The sequence below is a fragment of the Lissotriton helveticus genome, chromosome 2_1 (assembly GCF_964261635.1).
Source record: "Lissotriton helveticus chromosome 2_1, aLisHel1.1, whole genome shotgun sequence".
NCBI lineage: Eukaryota > Metazoa > Chordata > Amphibia > Caudata > Salamandridae > Lissotriton > Lissotriton helveticus.
Window position 1 is genome coordinate 1,746,981,313 of NC_136059.1, and position 20,677 is coordinate 1,747,001,989.

The 20,677-nt window shown below is 46.8% G+C and overlaps 1 protein-coding gene across 6 annotated transcripts in view; it reads right to left on the bottom strand.

The window, feature by feature from the left end:
- Positions 1 to 20,677, bottom strand: part of ELAVL2 (ELAV like RNA binding protein 2) — a 657,021-nt gene that overhangs the window by 511,117 nt on the left and 125,227 nt on the right. For all 6 annotated transcript variants that reach the window (XM_078676701.1, XM_078676704.1, XM_078676702.1 and 3 more), the window contains exon 3: positions 6,269 to 6,359. In XM_078676701.1, the coding sequence (XP_078532827.1) occupies positions 6,269 to 6,340 (72 nt within the window). In that variant the 5' untranslated portion in view covers positions 6,341 to 6,359. The remainder of the gene's footprint in view (positions 1 to 6,268; positions 6,360 to 20,677) is intronic.

Here is a 20,677-nt window from a genome sequence, read left to right on the forward strand (position 1 = left end):
TTGCACTGGCGGACTGGGTTCAGTACCCATGGATTCTGGGTGGGGATTACAACGCAGTGTTGAACATACACCTAGATAGACCGCATCCGCCTCTTCGGGGAGCCCTGGCAGTTCATCAGGCTAGGAAACCTGAGGAATGGAGGGGCGGTTGGGAACTTTTGAATGTGGCGCAGCAAGAACGTGGCGACACGTGAATACTCGTTCGACTCCCCAGTACATACAAGGATGGATCATATTCTCTGTTCCCCTGTACTTCTCCCGCAGGTGTTAGACGCTGCGCATCTCAGCAAAACACTCTGATCGCAGTCCGTTGGAGAAGATACTTGAGTGGGGTTATGTCCCCACTCCGGTGCCGACATGGAGATTCAATCCCCTACTGCTCGAAGACAGGGCATTGAAGGCACAATTATCCACTACTGTTACTTAATATTTCACCCAGAACAACGGCTCCGCCTCCTCCCCACTCATTGAATGGGAAGCATTCAAGGTAGTGGTGAGAGACACCTCCATTGGGGCGACGGTGGGAGCCAAGCAAGAGATAGTGCACAATAAGCAAGAGAAAGTGCACAATCTAATAGAAGTAGAGGGACAGCTGGGGCCCCTATAGAAAGCTGCTGCTGAATCCCTGGACAAGGCAGACGATCTACAGCAGGCAAGGATAGAATATGCTGATCTTCTGGAGAGACTAAGAGTAGTAGACTATAGGGCGTGCATACAGAGAACTCATGTGGAGGCAGACAAACCTAGCACTCTGTTAGCTCGTATAAACGGAACCAGCCCAAAGTAATCCCAGTAACCAGGATGTACTCCCCACTCAGTGATGTGGCTACTACCCAACAAACAGTAAATGCGGCGTTCCAAAGGTATTACAGACACCTGTACAGTGCACCCGGGCGACCATGCACACAGCAAATTGGGGGATTCCTCTCCGGAGCGAATCTACCAAAGCTTGACAAGGCAGACACAGAATGTCACCTATTACAACGGAGGAGGTTCCGGTGGCTATCCGGGACCTGCCGCGGAATAAGACACTGGGTCGGGATGGCCTCCACACAGAGTTTTACGCGGCATATGCCAAAGAGTTAGCACCACAACTGAGTAAGTTGTATGCAGCTGCACTGGAGGAAGGTGAGTTCCCCCCGACCACAAGTCAGGCATTGGTGGTCTCATTGCCAAAATCCAGAGGGGAAGGCATGGACATTACAGCGTACAGACATTTGTCCCTCCTGAAAACCAAGTACAAAATACTGAGCAAGATTCTAGTGTCGTGTTTGTTGCCCTGCCTCAACAAGTTGGTACACATAGACCAGTGTGGGTTTGTGCCATGCAGGAGCACAGTGCAAAATGTGCAAAGGTTTTACCAAATAATGTGGGCCCCTTTGATCAATTTCCGGCGGCAGGTTGTCTTTAATTGGACCTGCGTCAAGCGGTTGATACGCTAAGCTGAGATTACATGTTGGCAGCCCTGAGCCTGTACGACATACCAGATGACTACTTGAACTGAGTCAGGCTGTTATAAGCGGCGCCTACAGCACGGGTACGATTGGGCAAGCACATCTCTAGCGCATATGAGATACACAGGAGGCACAAGGCAGGGGTGCCCTCTCTCCAGGATTCTCTTTATATTAGCACTGGAGCTACTTGCATCCAAACTTCATCTGTCTGCTCAGGATTGGGCATCCGTGTTGGCCAGACGATTCACGCTACGTCACTATATGCAGACTATATAGTACCATATACCCAGGACATATATAGCGGATTCACTGAGGGGGCGACGCTGTTCACGGAGTTCAGTAGGGTGTTGGGGCTTTATGTAAACTTTGACAAGTCAATAACCTTCTCCTTTAAACAGTCAGAGGTGCCGCACACGGTTGACTTCGAGAATAGTAAAATATTAACAGCCTCAACTACGTTTAAGTACCTGGGAGTGAATATATATAGAACACGGCAAGATACACTGGATGGGGACGTTCAACACACAATATCTGCATTGCGATCACAGATAGCATTCTGGATAACGCTGCTGTTGTCATTCACGGGCGGCTGCCCATGGCAAAGATTGTGATGTTGCCTAGAGTGTTGTACTATTTCACGACGCTCCCAATATTAATCCCTAGGAGTGGTCTGAGTGCTAGATTCACTGATGACAGAACTGGTTTGGGGTGGGTAGGGAGAGTGGCATTGAAGTTATAACTTCAGACGACTGCAGGGGGTATGGGAGCACCGGATTTTGGGGCCTAATGTATGGCGAGTCAGTTGCAATCGCTTGCATTCTGGTTGGCAGGACGTAACTTGCAGGAAATTTGCTATACACACAAGATGCTGGCACAGGGTAAACTGCATGCAAAGCTACATACATGCATCCAACCAATAGCACTGGCTCTCCACTGTTGCAAATAGCACTGCAATATTGGAAAACCGCCTTAAGGTATACGCTACCTCGCGGTCCTATGCACAGAACACCCCTTTGATAGGTTTGCCCATCCCAACAGGCATAGTCACGCAGGGACAGCTGGCCAGATGGGAGGATGGTGGGATAACATCAGTGGGGGCACTGTTCCACGAGGGTATACTACTGTCACACGTAGACTTTGTTCACACTAATGTATTGTCGGATACCCTATTTCTCTTACACGCTGGATTAACACAATATGTGAAAAAGGGGGTGGCCCCCAGACGGGCAGGAACCGCAAACTAATGGGCTGGTCCATATGCTACATTTAATGGGAAACGGTAGGCATTTGACCAAATGGTTATACACAGGCATCAGGGAGACGCAGGCGTCCCAGTTGGGTGCATTGCAGGCTAAGTGGGAGGCCGATTTGGACACAGACTTTTCGGATAGAGAATGGACACCACTACTAGCATACCCGAAAGCAGTGTCACGTAATGCACAATTTAAATGTATCCAGTAGCTGATCATGCAGCGTATTTAACACCACATAGACTCGACAAGATGTTTACCACGGCGCCATCAAATTGCCCGAGATGTACAGAGGTGGATGAAGGATTCGGGGCTGAACACCTGACCACTAATGGTGTGTTGGACCCGATAGTCATGTCCACATGTATGGAGGGAAAACACTAGTTCTGTTTAGTTACCCCCACACACCCTAGTGGTGTCATGCTTCATCATTGGGTCACCCCGACCCCTAAAAGTCAAGGTGGGCTCAACCACAGTGTTGGGTAGCTCTTTGATAGATGAAGGATGGGGGATTATAAGATAAAATACCTCAATCAGACCCCTGGTTTCCCTTTATTCGTGGGTCTGGTTGGGTAATTAAAAATTATTTAAAAACATTTGAAAACGGGTCTTGTTTGGATTTTAATGGTCCTATGACCCTAGTGCCGACATGTTTCAGTCCATACAGAGGGCCATAAAGGTCCAGGACTTTCTTCAGGGCTGGGAACAATCCCCTTCTATGTGTAGGGAATTTACAGGATGGGAGGTCCCTATCCTACCAATGTAGCGAGGGAAGAGTAGCTTCTCCTCGTGTATGCTTCAAGGTATCTCTGTAATGCCAGGCTCCATCCAATTAGGGGGGCTTCAGGCTTCTCGATGGACCGCGAGGTGCTGGTGAGAGGTCTCAAATTGTGAGTTCCCCGTCATTTCATTGTATGGCAGTCTCGGTCCCCGGCTTGACTCTTCCCTCGCTACATTGGTAGGATAGGGACCTCCCATCCTGTAAATTCCCTACACATAGAGGGGGATTGTTCCCAGCCCTGAAGAAAGTGCTGGACCTTTATGGGCCTCTGTATGGACTGAAACATGTCGGCACTAGGGTCATAGGACCATTAAAATCCAAACGACTCGTTTTAAAATAATTTTTAATGACCCAACCAGACCCACGAATAAAGGGAAACCAGGGGTCTGATTGAGGTATTTTATCTTATAATCCCCCATCCTTCATCTATCAAAGAGCTACCCAACACTGTGGTTGAGCCCACGGGGTGACCCAATGATGAAGCATGACACCACTAGGGTGTGTGGGGGTAACTAAACAGAACTAGTGTTTTCCCTCCAAACAAGTGGACATGACTATCAGGTCCAACACACCATTAGTGGTCAGGTGTTCAGCCCCCACTACCGCATACAAGGCCTAAGTTCCTTGTGTGTTAAACTACCTGAAAATCACTCAGGCTTAGTATTTGTGGAGTATTTTTTGTGATAAGATAATTGTAGGGAGGATATACTCCAATTGTCCTCTCCAAAAACCCCCGGTTCTCTGGACATTATACCAGAGATCCCTTGTGTTATAGTAGGATGAAGGATTCGTACATATGTTGTGGGCCTGTCCGGCGCTAACACACTATTGGGCGCAGATAGCGCAAATATTGACAGATGTGGTAGGCGGGCGGACCTGGCATATGGCAAAGAGCTGCATACTAGGGATATAACCACATAAGAAGGGACACAAGGTACATGTGCGTTTTGATATCCTAGTGTTAAGACAAGCTAAATGCCACTTCACTAGGAAGTGGAAGGTAATAAGGCCACCAAATAAAAGGGGTGGAAGGAGGAAGTTATAAAATGGAGTCTAGCCGAAAGTGCAGCGATTTGTAAGGAGGAACAACAAGAAAGAGGTAAATACCAATAGCGATGGCATGGGATATGTTGTGTGAAGCCTTTAAGGTATGGGATGAACCCCCACAGGTGGCGGCTGACATAATAACGTAAGCAGACTAGGTATCGTCACTGGATACTTAATGCTTTAACATGTAACTGGATACATAGCATATGATGCAGTGCTAAGGATATCGGAGGCACAGACATTGTGTACGAGATTAACAAGTACAAGGTACTATACACTGTGATGTGGGCTCATGTCCTTTTCGCTTAATATTTTATTTTTTGGATTGTTGAATGCAATAAATAGTGCACTGTGAATAAGATCGGAGACGGTTTGTGTTGCTCAGTTCGATAACTTCGGGGTGGGTATACCATGGTGGATATCATGTGAATACTAGAAACATGTTTTGCCTGGTAATGTATGTGGTTAAAGCAGAAAGCATAGACATGCAAAATTAAAGGTTTTTGTTATGGAATTGTATGAACTGTAATCAAGACTAGCGACTAATGCCGTACAGATGACCAGTATCCTACAGTGGTATGTATATGCAGAAGTACGGAGGTAGGATATTAAACTGTATATATTGAAAACTTCAATAAAGTTTGTTTAAAAAAAATGATGACGAGATGTTAGCAAGTAATGCTTAATCACCAATAAAAACAATCGTTATCAACTCTAAATTTAGGTAACAATTTTTCGAGATACATCCCTAAATTATTGCTGAGACTAGGTTGAGGGTATCGATAGGTTTGACATATGCTGTGCATGGACATCTTCACAAAGTATTATGTCTAAGCTGTTTCAGATGCTTTTCTGTTTAATTATCAGGCATCCAAGGCGCTATAGACTACAGCCGACAAATGCAAACCATAAATAAGCGCCTAAGAAGCATAGTGTAAAGAACGAAGCTATTCAAACACGTCTAATGCATTTCATAAAGGCAAGGACGCTGTTTTGTGGGACCGGTTAACTAAGGCACCCTGGCACAAAAGACCCTCCCACCCAAGTTTTCGTTAAACATACCATGGAAAAGAAAAGATGTAACTTTCACTAATGGTGTAATATTTGGGTAAATGGTTGGCTGTGGCAAGAAAAACAAAAAGCTATACATTAAATTTAGATAACAATTTTTGAGGCCGTGACCAATTATGTGTTGGAAAATGGCGCGTATTCTTTAGGAGGGCTTGTGAGGGGCTGTTGAAAAAGCAATCTGTAGAACTTTCTGCAAACTATAGGAAGGTAACTTGTGCAAATACGTTTATGAAGAACTCTTTGAAAGGAAAGGATTGATCACGATGTTGGCTGTTGATACTTTAGAAACTTCATAAAACATCCCTAAAATGCTAAATAACTAAAATAAACAATATGCCCTAGTGCCACCACAATCAAATTTTTTTCTTGACAGTCTGCATTATTATGACATTTAAGCACATGTATTTTTACTTCACAGTAAGTAACAAAGCACAAACATATTCTGTGTTTAGACCATACCAAATGAATCGTTCAGTCTGCATCACTACCAAGATACAGACCATGTTGCAAACTAAATTGAAATGCCAGATTTCATAAAGGCCAAGAAAATCTAGTTTGATACAATTTTATTCAAAATAGTCAGTGTTTATGTTAGAGTTTGGTATGGTCTCCGCACATTAACAAGCAGAGGTAGCCTACAATAGTTCAAGAAAAATCCCACAGACCCCAGTCCAAGGCTCTGCTGCCCACGAACCACTTCTAAGCAGAGAAGCCACATCACACATTCTGATTGCCATGTTATTTTGGAGTTGCCGTCTGCAAATGTGGACACAAGAAAGTACTAAATGTTAGGTTACACATTCGAAAGATAAAAACAGCAAATTTAAAAAAACACATTTATAGTACATTGTTCTCAGCAATCAGAATATCCATGCAATATCTCCTAGATTCCCTGTAGCAATTCCAGTCTATTGTTTCTAACTGGTAAAACATGTATAGATGGGATGCAATTTAAAACTTCAAAACAGTTTCTTCAGGCAAAGCGCTTTCCTGTATGGGAATGCTCCCACTGGTGCATCATACGATGGAACTACTGATACTTTTGCAGAATAACCCTATTTAAATACACATACCATGTGAGACCCCTTACAATGTAATTAGCACTACAAAAGTTCATATTACATGTAATCAGATGTATACAAAAGGTACAGTGAATGCACCAAAGTAGTACAGCAAGTTTTATTTAGAATTGAATAAATATTTCTTACCTTATGAACACTTCCTGCGGCAAGTAACATGCTTTATAGAGCAACAGAGACTTACCAGAAACGAGAAATGTAACTATATGTGGACCCTTACTCCCTACTTTAACCGCATGCGCGCTAGCGGTTTTACCGCTGTGCGCGGCACTTTTAAAAAACCCGTGTTACATGACGAGCTCAGCTCGTCATGAGCGTACGAGAGGCGTAACTCATGACGAGCTGAGCTCGTCCTGAGCGTCGAAGGGGTTAAGAGTCAATGCTGTCCCTAATTTTTGGATATCCTACCATCTAGAGGTGGAACTGAAAACCCCTAGAGAGATTCGGGCAAGTAGCCTCGTCTGTGAAGATAAAAGTGGCAACAACCTATTTGCGTGGGTGTGCACCCTCACAATTTAAATCTTTAAACTTGGATACGTTTGCCATATATATAGTGCCTGTACATTGGCAGGCAACCTGCTGCTCCACATACAAAGCATTCTCACTCTCCAACAAACCAATCGAAAACCACTTTTATAACACGACATGCCAGCAGCGATTAACAGGTGCTATTTAGATGTCGGTAGCATTATTCTAGCATATATACACATGCATGCACACGGACCGGGAAACATCCTGAACAACGAATCAGGAACAACGAGTTCCGGAGTCATGCAACGACTTGCCCGAACAATGGCTCAGCCGTAGTGCGTGGTTAAGGCTGAGTCGGTCTAGTGTTCAGACAGGGCGGAGTTAGGACGAGCGTCGCATTGGAACTGGTAAGAGGGGTTAATTTTTATGGGGTAGGGTGAGTTAGTTTTATAGGGTTTGAGTTCGTATTTAGGAGGTGGTGGTTCGTGATTATTTAAAGGGAGAGGGGAATTAGATTTATGGGTAATGAGTTCGTATTTAGGAGGTGGGGGGTTTAATCATGTTACCATCATAAAGATTAAATCTAACTCCTGTATCGTGAAAGAATGCACATTAGAAAAGGCTCCAAGGAACTTCAATTAAAAAGGCAGCAAGAATGGCAGAGGTCGGGGAACAGCCTGGACAGGCACAGACTGGATAACCTTGTGTATACCTCTAGTGCACCATTGCTGTGATCGCATTTAAGTTCGTATTTAAGAGGTGGGGAGTTTCATGATTATTAAAAGGGAGAGGGGAAATAGATTTATGGGGGTTGAATTCATATTTTACGGGGTGTGAGTGATCGGATTTATTTTTAGGGTGGGGGGATTAGTTTGTAAGGGGTGAGGGATCGGGGTACTTAGATGTAAAGCATTTTTTTAACATTTCATGAACACGAAAAATCATGGTAAAGGAATGCGTGGTAAAAAAAATTGTGGTTTAGATGAGGTCGTGGTTACGACCTCAAGGATAGGGAAGTCGTGGTTGGGGAACTCGTTGTTTCAACATAAAACCCACGGACCAGACACTCAATTACGTACCAATATATACAGCAAGCAAGGGGAGCACAAGTTGACACCTTATAGGGAGCACTTCAAAGTGTTTGACACCTTCAACTAGTCCTGGGCTTTTAATCGAGCAATATTTTGCATGATGGTATGTGGGGACTAATACTTATAATGAAAAAAATGAAATCCATTTCCAGGAAAAGCGTGCCCTGACTGCGAATTTGTTTTTGTCACCATGACATGGGATTCTTGGCAACTATATAGCTAAGCACGTTAATATAAAATAAAACGACCTTTTTCGACAAATTGACTTTCTTTTTGCCATGTTTTTTATTAACATTTTCTTGAGAGAAACACATTGCATGATAGTATATGTAAATTGGCATTGTTTCGTGTGTTTCCGATTTGCGGAACCACGGTCATGTCTCTGGGTTGATACTTATCGAACACATAGTATAATTGCTGCCATAAACGATATCACCCAACTTTGCATTTGGACAAATAGACATGTTTTTGATCACACTACCACCAAACGATGAAAAACACCATGGATGTAAAAGGAATATAATACAGGCAAAGTGTATATTAAGCTAGGGAATAAGTGAATGCAGCGTTGAACCATTCATAACTGCAAACATTAACAACGCCAAAGGGTTTGGACTATTTCAGCTGTTCTCAAACGTGTATTATGCAATTTGTGGTTGTACATATACAAGCGGCACATTGCACAGAGGCACACACCAATAAGACAAATAAAGGGACCTGTCAAGCAACACATGCAGGCACAGGTGGAAGGCATGCTTTAATTAATTTCAGCCGCTTGTGCTCGCTGAGGATGCTTTCCAGTTAATCCGTTTTTGCCTACTAAGCAAATTTAGACAGTGCCAGCCATGTGCAAATCAGTCTTGCTCCGACAGGAACAGAGAAGGCAGGCTGCCTGAGCTGCCATGCAAGTTCCCCGTTAGAAGTGAACAGACAACCCGAGACCGGTTTCAGCCTAATTACTTATACGCAAAATATAGCGTGAGTTGTGACACAATGAGCTAGGGACCCACATGTATGGGCTTACCCTTTGCACTTAAGGTGTATACTCCAATAAACTGTGATTGAATGAATGCTTGAACTAATTTCAGTGCTGGCGATTGCTCAGGGTCCATTCCAGTCCATCGTTTTCACCCCTTCTGCTAATGACCGACCATCTACATGCAAATCAATCTTGCTACCACAACAAAACGAATAGTGCAGTCCCAACTACCCATGCGCTTAGGTTATCACATGGCCTTTCTCCATGACATGGTCTTACATCACAGGAAGTGACATGAAACATTCCCAATTCTGGCAGAAAAATTAAATGTCAACAGTGTGCACAAACAAAATTCGATGACTGTTAAATCATCTAAAGTCTCCTGGTTCTGGCCTCAAATAACGGTCTTGGAAGGTTGACATGTTTTCCCTTTTTGGATTAAGTGCTACGAGCTCTTTTGTGAGACAGCTAAAACATCCACCTGCAACAAAATACTTGGAGCTCAGCAATATGGCTATGACAGATGGCACAGCAGGTTGGGAGGTGCTGGTAATAGAATGCCTACACGCATTGAGTAACTAGTAAAAGTAAATTCATACTTTTTATTTCGATCCTAACCCCAACCTTTGTGTAAACTTCACAGCACCAGAAAATATGAGGTAGAGATATCACATCTTGCCAATTTCTAAGCAGAAGTAGCGACACTGTGTTCTATGGTCCACAAGAGCAGCCTTTACACCTCCAGAAGTGGACACAAACAAGGCAGAGTTGATGCAATGAAGGCAGATGTGAAAGTTAAAGCAAAAAGACAACCCTGATCACTGGCAGCATTTAAGTATTAGTAGACAAGTTTAGGGAATAGAAACGGCGGCCATACAAGTAGTGTGAACCACCAGGATTGGGATAGACTATGCGGGCTGGCTTGTTCTCCTCATTCCCCCTCAACCAATTAATATTGCTGCCCTGAACGAGACAACCTTTACTGAGTTCCTCACAGGAATGGACAGATTAGGGAAAAACTGAAAAGCACAAGCCGGATAGGAAAAGGACTAGTGTCCAACCAGCACTGCTTACGCGTTGAGCAATTACTCTGGGACTATTCACATTGCCTTAACGTAGCACGTTGTCAAATGATCATTAAAGGGGTTTATTCCATCAAACAGGCCATTTTATTTACTTTCCCCTTGCCACCCTGCTTTAGTCCAAAGACTTCATCAAGGTCCGATTAAAAATGGAAAGACTGATGCTCATGGTCTTAAGCATTGTGTACAAGGTCGATGGGCATTAACAGCTTTAGTGCAGTTGCCAAGATTCAATACAACCGTACAATGTTCCTCTAGGTCTTTGAATGCAGAGATCTGGAACAAGCAATCGTGGTTGAGTTGTAAACTATATCGTGGCACAATCAAAATCAATAGACCGCAGGGCTGACTAATCTATCACATTTGTGGCATTTAGTTCGATGTTACAGAATCTTTTTGTTTTAGAAAAACATTATTACCGTTTACTGGCCTGGGGATTAACAGATATAAATATTTTCATAAGCCCGTTTTTGCTATCCAGAGAACCAGACTACAAGGTTGGTGGGTGGCATCTTCTGTAGCTCTTATCCATATCTGAGATTTTCAGGTCCCAAAAAGAGCAAAGGCATTAGACGATGGGGTTGAGAAAACGAACATAAAAACAAGTTTGAATTTACCTGCCAGGGAATGGAACTCAATGGGCAGCACTGGAACAAGCTTATTGCAAGATTCACATCCTCATGATTAAAAGCACAAAAACAATCTGATCAATATCTAGGTCGGACAACCTCTCTCAAACGAAAGTGGCTTAAAAGCAGGATCAGATATACTATCCCTTAAGATTAATAGACCACTGGAGAAGTAAAACTGAATCTGCGATCAGTGATGAAAATAGTTAATAGGACTGTTGGTGCTGTGTAGACAGGCACCATAGTTCAAACACAACAGCAATGAACTGATCTACAGAAAGCTAGCGTCTGATCAAACTACTGCAGCCTCGGGATTCCAGCCTGTTAGTTAAAGCATTTAAAAATGGAACAGTTGGGCACCATCAAGATCTGCATCCTGAGGGTTTGGAGGTCACCCATGAGTTCGACATCAGAGGAATGGCTATGTGAATTGTTTCAGATGGCTGCATTTGAGCCGGCCATTTGCTAGACTCATCAATCATTATGAAAGATTTTGGGACACACGGGGATCCTTTCTCCGCGATCCTTGACCCGCACCCCTCCTACTGCCTGGTTCCTTCCCCAGGCATGCTCTTGACACCCTCAAGCCTCCTTGGTCGCTAACCCGTCCATGACCAGACCGCTGTCCCTTACCCTGCTTCACCCACTCTGCCCCTTCATCTAACCAACCCACTCAGGGGAGTTCTAGACGAAGTCCCATATGGGGCCGGCACTTGGATTGCCCATCAGGTTCTTTTGAGATCCCAGCTATCCTGTACAGTTTATAGCCTGTTCTGATGTGGGATCCTTGATCTTTCCATTTGCCTCCTCTTGCCTTGCTTATCTGGGTACGCTCCATTCCCATTGTAACTTTTTATGTGATCACATTTTAGAAATAACTCCATGAAAAAACTACAGCCATAAGTCCAGCCAAATGGGGTCACCATACCAAAAATCTGGTGGAAAACGGTCTCTGCCACCAAGAGTTCCTGTCTTAGGTACTTTGAGGCAAGGTGGGGCAGACTAGGCTAGATAAACAGTCAACATTAAATCTGCACAATCTGAGGGGGGGGGGGAAGACAGCAGCAGGATAACAATCTTGTCCGCAATGCAGGTTTCAGCCTTGCATCACGGACTAGCTGAAATAATTCAAGGCACAGTCTGCCCACTGCAGAGGCGAGGAGAGGAATGAAAAGCGGTCCCTAAAATAGGCCCATGGAGGGAATAGTGGTTATACAAACAGGGTCTATTGGTCGGGTGGTGCTGGTCCACACTATTTGACAGAGTCCCCTCTTTGGGAGTGGTGGGAGATCAGACCCTTGAATAGGGGGGGTCTGCTTCATCTGAGAGCAGCTACTCAGAACTATATTTGGGTACCGAGCTCCCATCAGCACTGCTAATAACACGGACTCCACTGCTTGCATTCAAACAAGATTTTTTACATCTAGTCTTAATGGTTCATGATGTGCAGGCTCTTCCTGGTAATGGTGTAGGCCGATTACCTGTTGCAATCTGCTTGTGGGACCTAGGAGACAGTGACTACCCAAGTGAGAGAATTGGAAAAGATAACATGAAACCTAAAGATAATGAAATAAGACAGGTAGGTAAAAATGCCCCAGTATGAACAGGGAGACCTAGTCCATACTTACCAGATTATATAAGTAAATCGGTGTGGATGTAAACCAACAAAAATAAACAGGGCACATATGCATGTGTATCCTCATGGACATTTACCAGCTGTTCAGGCTCTGAGTTGGGTATTGTTCTGCTTAGTGTAGTGTATTTGTGGAATACTGCAAAATTAATCTCTCCTGCAATAGATATTTAGATTTAAATATGTCATTAAAAACTATTAACCCTCTGTTGGTCACTGTGAGAAGTTGGCCTGATGTGCAGTGCTCACTATTCTAGTGATCACTATATATCAGTCCAAACAACCCTTATTGATGATTGGTTGTAAGTCAACCTTATAGACCAGCTATCCTAGTAGCATGGATACGAGCAGTCTAAGGCTAAGACTCTAGAGGGCGTGTTAAGCCAGCTGTTTTACCATCACATTACCCCTTGAACACCCAGTGAAAGGACACCACACAAGTGTTATGAAAATAAACGATGTATTTATTAGAATCACAACAACCCTGTACTCTTTATGAGGACAGGGTGCTAAGCACACAACAAAACTCTTACGAAAATACTTTTAAGTTAGCACGTTACACAAATGCCCGAGGGGCACGAAAAACCATATACGCTAAAAGTGGAATGCGAATTACTAGCAGGTAAGTAACAGTTCTAATAGGCTTTGGAATCGCTAGGACTGGACTAGGGAATCGTTAGATTACTACTAGGAGGCCCAGGGGACTCGGGTGCAGAGTGTGCACTCTCACGCGGGATGCGGGACAAAGTCTATGGAAGCTAGAATTCACAAAGTTAGTGTTCACGGGCGAACCCGACCTGGTGGGAAGAAAACGACAGTGGATCCTGACCCTAGGATAGTGAGGCTATGCTGGGACACCGAAGTGCCGAAGTTACCTAGCCCAGGGGCTGCAGCTGCATAGGTCTGAAAAGACGTCGGGGATCTCGTTGCCGGACCAGGAGCCTGGAAGGAAGAAGTTGCTGGCAGGCGACCAGTGAAGGAAAGTTCGATGGATCCAAGCCTGGATCAAGGAAGAAGAAAACCTGAAAGCAGAGGGGACCAAGTTCTTGAATCACTAGCCAGTGATTAAGTGGGCACCAGGATGGCACCGGGCGAAGTCACCGCAGTCAGGTGAGTGGGCGCTGCTGGGCTCTGCAGTCTCTCGGACCAGGAGGCGTTGTCGGCGACCAGGATGGAGGTGCGAGCTGTCCCACGGAGGATGAAGTCGTTGGCGTCGAAGTTACCCAGGATTGGGCAACAAGCCTTGGCTAATTCAAGCCCACGCGGTGGACTCAAAATGGCGTCTTGAGTGGACCAGGAGGGTCCGGGGTGCTCCTCTTCTGGAGGGGAGCAAGGGCCAGTCTGGAGCAACCAGACCAGCAGCAGAAATGTCGTCGGGCGTCGTCAGGAAGGCCACAAGCCAACGGGCTAGTAGCCAAACAACGCGGTGAGCAGCGGAAAGCAGAAGGGCCCCACGCAGATCGTGGAGATGCTGGGGGGCTGCACTTCGGAGCTGGAACTGCTCAGAGTCGGGGCTTCTCGGACCCCAAAGCACTCACCAGTAGATTACTCGGCGGGCTTGCTGGAAAGAAGTCGTGCAGTCTTGCAGATGGCCGGTCCCTTGAGGTCTCGTCGCACCCACGATTCTCAGCTGGGCTGTAGAGGTGGGTAGAGGTCAGAGGTGCCAGGGAAGCCGGTTCTCGTCGAGCTGGGCAGTCGGATTCCGGAGGAAGGACTTACAGCAGACCGCAGTGTTCTTAGATGGTGCCTGCGGATGCAGGGTGACTACTCCTTAGTCACAAGGGAGAAATCTTTAGGAAGAAGTCTTGAGTTCCTTTCGCAGAAAGTAGTTTCAGGATTCAAAGATGATCTGATTTGGAAGGGGGCCAGTCTCTACCTTTATCCTGTAAAAAGGGGCTGGCACGCGACTAAGTCCTGCCCTATGGGTGGGACTAGGAGGGGGGTGGTTACACCCACTTCCTTGGCGGGCTTTTCCCCAGCACAGGGTCTGGAATGACCCTGGAACTGGTTCAAGCCGGCCTATGCATAGTGAGCACCGGGGTGCTACTTGCAGTCACCTTCCTCTAAAGCCCTGCCTACCTACAATACACAAAACCCTGTCTGGGACGGTGCTGGCACCGCCCCTGGCAGGAAACCCTTTGTCCTTATCTCCTGCTCTGGGAGGACTCCCAGCAGCAGGAGGGCAGACTTGTGTCTCGGTGGCAGCATCCATTTTGTGGATGCTAAGGCTCTGTCTGACGTTTAACCGGGTTATAGGTTACAGGCATGTCGTGTCCCTCTAGAAGGGTGGAATGCTAACCCCGTCGCCAGAATTGGCGAGGGGTTAGTATTCCAGGTCGTATGACACCTTACTCGACATGTTTTGATAAAGCGATACCAGAGTTGGCACATAACCGCGAGGATTATAATGCACTTAAGAGTATATGGTATGCGATATCATGGAAACGGCTAAGGGATAGATCCCGAAAGCCGCAGACAGGCTCAGCTCATGCCAGAGCACCATCTCACACGATTCCAAGCACTCTGCCTTCAGGATTGTTAAGGCCTGCCATAGGAGTGACTGATAGGAGATCTGTGTGTCCATTTTTAGGGTTAGATATAGGTATACTATATCTAAAGCAAAGGGTGATTACACCACCTTGCCCCAGCTGTCAAGCAGCCAGTTGTGTCAGATTTGGATGGCCAGCCAGGGGTGGCATAATACATGCTGCAGCCCCTGGTAGGCCCTGGGTACACCTATGCCCTGGGTACCTAAGGTACACTGTACAGGGACTGATAAGGTGACTCAGTATCCAATTTAGATATGTACCTAAGGTACATGGAATCCATTTTACAGAGAGAGCAGTAGGCCTGGGGCCCTGAATAGCAGGGTCCCAGGTCAACTAAGTCAGAAAACCAGCAAAACACCAGGCAAAAAGTTGGGGGCAACCATAGTCAGGGGTCAACCTTCCTACATAACCCCCCCCCAAACGAAAGGAGATAAGGCTATCCTTGTCCAGGTAAGCCTATATTGCCTAAGTGGCCATTTAAGGAAGTACCAGCACTGGCATGGTTACCCCCTATGTCATGGTCCACTAAGCAATCCCTCACCCTAAGGGTGTCTGAGGGTCTCCACCATAGGGAATCTCTACCTGTGGTGTGTTTTGTCAAAGAAAAAGGCTGGTGCTGAAATGTAGTACTGAAGTGAGGCTCCACTAATTTTGGGCTCAGCTTCCTCCAATCATTTTCCACCATATAGGCCTTTCTTTCCAAGACTGAGTTGTTTTGGGCTCTCAGGGTCAACCTCTGGCTACCTACAGCTGGAGGTTGGGTCCCTCTGTTTGGCTTACTGGAGGGACAGGTCAGGTCTGGGGCCCTCAGGTCCCAAGTTTGGCTGTGCCCAACAGTGTCCATCTGTGGGAGGTCCCTAACTAATTTTAAGGGGGATCCCTCAGGAGTATGTTTTATTTTCACTTGGCTAGGACTACTAGCTTCAGTGCCCTTAATCTGCTGATTGGGAAATTCTTTTGGACAGGGGGCCCTTTGGGGTCCAACACTGGCCTCCCTGACCTCTACAGCCCTGGGCTGACTGAGGCAGGGTAGAGAGGGGCAGGTTACCTGCTCCAGACTGGGTCCCACCTTGGAAGGGTCCACTGACATCAGGGGTTCTGCCAGGCTAGGCCTGACTACCTCTGTGGCAGTTTCTTCACAAGGGGTCAGATCAGTTCCCTGAGGAGGCTGATCCTTTCCTAAAGTCTGGTGGGAGGGAGATTTCTCTTCCTCCTCACTACTCTCTGTCTGAGTGGAGTGATCCATAGTTTCAGGCTTCACAACACTGTCATCTGTCTGAGTTTGAGCTGTGGCCATCACAACTCTCCCAACCTTTTCAGGAGGGGGCTCAGTTTGGGTGTGGGCTGTGACCATCACAGCCTTGACAACCTGTTCTGGGAAGGAAGTTGTCTGAGATTGGGTTGTGACTGGCACAACCCTCCTGACCTGTTCAGGGAGGATATCTTGGACTGGGGCTGTGGCTACCACTGCCCCACTGACCTTACCATGGATGTTCACCATTCTAGAATGGGTCTCTTGCTCTACTTCAGCCCAGGCTGAGAGCTCTAAATCATTCCCCAGTAGGCAATCTACAGGCAAGTTTGGTGACACTGCCACTCTCTTGTGGCCAGTGACACCTCCCCAGCTGAGATTGACCACTGCCATGGGATGATCTCTCTGTACTCCATCAATATTGGTCACCTGGTATGTGGCACCAGGTAAAAGTTGCCTTGAGGGGACTAGACTCTCAGTCACCATAGTGATGCTAGCCCCTGTATCTCTATAGGCCTCAACTTTTATACCATTGATGAGGGGCTCCTGTCTGTACTTGCCCAAAGTGTTGGGACAAGTTGTGAAGTTGGCAAACCCCATGCCAGTCTCACAGACAAGAGTATCTAAGTTTGGGGACCTGGTTAGGCCAGAGTCCCCAGGAACTCCCAAAGTAAATGCACCCAAATTCTTGGGGGCACTCCCACCACCTGGGGGATTACTACTAGTAGTAACAGGAGGTTTGGGAATGTTACTTGGGGGTATGTTTTCCTTATTGTTATTCTTTGGGCAACTGCTGTCAGTTTTTAAATGACCCACCTGTTTACAGGGATAACAATAAGGTTTCTTCTGGTTGTTGGAAGGATTTTGGGACCCACCCCCCTCAGAGGATTTTTGGGGCCCTGGTGTGGTTTGATCTGAAGATTTATTCCCACCCTTCTCTTGAGGCTTGGTTGATTCCTTTTTCTGGTCACCACCTTGGTTCTTGGGCCTAATCCTGGTTCTGACCCATTTGTCTGCCCTCTTACCCAATTCTTGTGGAGAGGTCAGATCAGAGTCTACCAGGTGCTGGTGTAATAACTGGTTCTGACAATTATTTAAGACTTGCTCTCTCATAATTAGATTATACAATCCCTTGAAATCAGTAACCTTACTACCCAGTAGCCAGCCCTCCAAAGCCTTAGTGGCACAATCCACAAAATCAGACCAGTCCTGAGACTGAGTTTTCTGGGTGTCTCTGAACAGCAACCTGTACTGCTCAGTGGTTAAACCAAACCCATCAACCAGTGTATTCTTCAGGACCTGGTAATTGTTAGCATCCTCCACTCTTGTAGTGAGGAGCTTATCTCTACCTTTACCATCAAAGGAGAGCCACAGTATAGCTGCCCACTGACTCTGGGGAATGTTCTGCACAGTGCAGGCCCTCTCCAGAGCAGCCATCCATTTCTGGATGTCATCCCCTTGCTTAAAGGGGGGCACTATTTTAGTCAGGTGTTTAGTATCTAAACCCTTCTCTCTATCTCTTGGGAGATTGCTGCCACCAGTGGGAGCTAGCCCACTCATCTGCTGCTCTCTTGCCAGGGCAAGCTTCTCTTTGGCCAGGGCAATTTCTTCCCTTTCAATCCTCAGTTCAGCTTGTCTCATCCTAGCCTCATGCTCCCTTCTCTGAGGGGAAGTAAATCTCCTCTGTGGAGGATTCCTTCTCCCCTGAGAAGAGGCATTAGAGTGCAGAGATCTATTGGAGTCCCTAGAAAGAGATCTATCTCTCCTAACTCCAAGGTTAGGCCCACTTCGGGTTAGTACTGGGGGGCCCCCAGATCCTAGCCCAAGTAAGTCTAAGTTGGTCTTGGTTAGCCTTCTGACTACCTCAAGATTCTTGTCTGCCTCATCCCCAGAGAGTACCTCCTGATCCTCCTCCTCAACTGCTGAATCAGTGTTGGGGAGGTCTGGATCCCCAGAGGTTCCCTCTAAGGCTGGCATGCTCCCATGTAACTGAGAGAGCTTTCTGGCATCATATGTCTCTAAGAGACCTATCAGAAAGGGAAGGGTGGGGTTAGACCCCTGCTTCAGTTTCCTGGAGACACAGATTTGTCTCATCTCCTGAAAATTGAGAGCTGCATATCTCGAAGTGACCTGTGGAGGGTCAACACTGACCAGGGGAGTCTCAGTAGAGTCCCCCTGAGTCGACATGCTTTTCTAGTGAGGTGTAAGTGGTGCACTTACCTACACTATATGTTTGCCTACTGATCCCTTGCTAGAGTTGTAGTTTAGGGTGTGCTAGGCCCTAGGAGCTACAACAGCTGGTTCAGTAGAACTCAGAGTATTCTAAGCTAAGTTATATGTACCTTTAGTACTTATGTGATCTTTCACAAGATATTCTTAGGGCATGTGTGGTAAAACAACAGCAAGCTCAAATCCCAACCGCTGCTCACCAATGTGAGAAGTTGGCCTGATGTGCAGTGCTCACTATTCTAGTGATCACTATATATCAGTCCAAACAACCCTTATTGATGATTGGTTGTAAGTCAACCTTATAGACCAGCTATCCTAGTAGCATGGATACGAGCAGTCTAAGGCTAAGACTCTAGAGGGCGTGTTAAGCCAGCTGTTTTACCATCACATTACCCCTTGAACACCCAGTGAAAGGACACCACACAAGTGTTATGAAAATAAACGATGTATTTATTAGAATCACAACAACCCTGTACTCTTTATGAGGACAGGGTGCTAAGCACACAACAAAACTCTTACGAAAATACTTTTAAGTTAGCACGTTACACAAATGCCCGAGGGGCACGAAAAACCATATACGCTAAAAGTGGAATGCGAATTACTAGCAGGTAAGTAACAGTTCTAATAGGCTTTGGAATCGCTAGGACTGGACTAGGGAATCGTTAGATTACTACTAGGAGGCCCAGGGGACTCGGGTGCAGAGTGTGCACTCTCACGCGGGATGCGGGACAAAGTCTATGGAAGCTAGAATTCACAAAGTTAGTGTTCACGGGCGAACCCGACCTGGTGGGAAGAAAACGACAGTGGATCCTGACCCTAGGATAGTGAGGCTATGCTGGGACACCGAAGTGCCGAAGTTACCTAGCCCAGGGGCTGCAGCTGCATAGGTCTGAAAAGACGTCGGGGATCTCGTTGCCGGACCAGGAGCCTGGAAGGAAGAAGTTGCTGGCAGGCGACCAGTGAAGGAAAGTTCGATGGATCCAAGCCTGGATCAAGGAAGAAGAAAACCTGAAAGCAGAGGGGACCAAGTTCTTGAATCACTAGCCAGTGATTAAGTGGGCACCAGGATGGCACCGGGCGAAGTCACCGCAGTCAGGTGAGTGGGCGCTGCTGGGCTCTGCAGTCTCTCGGACCAGGAGGCGTTGTCGGCGACCAGGATGGAGGTGCGAGCTGTCCCACGGAGGATGAAGTCGTTGGCGTCGAAGTTACCCAGGATTGGGCAACAAGCCTTGGCTAATTCAAGCCCACGCGGTGGACTCAAAATGGCGTCTTGAGTGGACCAGGAGGGTCCGGGGTGCTCCTCTTCTGGAGGGGAGCAAGGGCCAGTCTGGAGCAACCAGACCAGCAGCAGAAATGTCGTCGGGCGTCGTCAGGAAGGCCACAAGCCAACGGGCTAGTAGCCAAACAACGCGGTGAGCAGCGGAAAGCAGAAGGGCCCCACGCAGATCGTGGAGATGCTGGGGGGCTGCACTTCGGAGCTGGAACTGCTCAGAGTCGGGGCTTCTCGGACCCCAAAGCACTCACCAGTAGATTACTCGGCGGGCTTGCTGGAAAGAAGTCGTGCAGTCTTGCAGATGGCCGGTCCCTTGAGGTCTCGTCGCACCCACGATTCTCAGCTGGGCTGTAGAGGTGGGTAGAGGTCAGAGGTGCCAGGGAAGCCGGTTCTCGTCGAGCTGGGCAGTCGGATTCCGGAGGAAGGACTTACAGCAGACCGCAGTGTTCTTAGATGGTGCCTGCGGATGCAGGGTGACTACTCCTTAGTCACAAGGGAGAAATCTTTAGGAAGAAGTCTTGAGTTCCTTTCGCAGAAAGTAGTTTCAGGATTCAAAGATGATCTGATTTGGAAGGGGGCCAGTCTCTACCTTTATCCTGTAAAAAGGGGCTGGCACGCGACTAAGTCCTGCCCTATGGGTGGGACTAGGAGGGGGGTGGTTACACCCACTTCCTTGGCGGGCTTTTCCCCAGCACAGGGTCTGGAATGACCCTGGAACTGGTTCAAGCCGGCCTATGCATAGTGAGCACCGGGGTGCTACTTGCAGTCACCTTCCTCTAAAGCCCTGCCTACCTACAATACACAAAA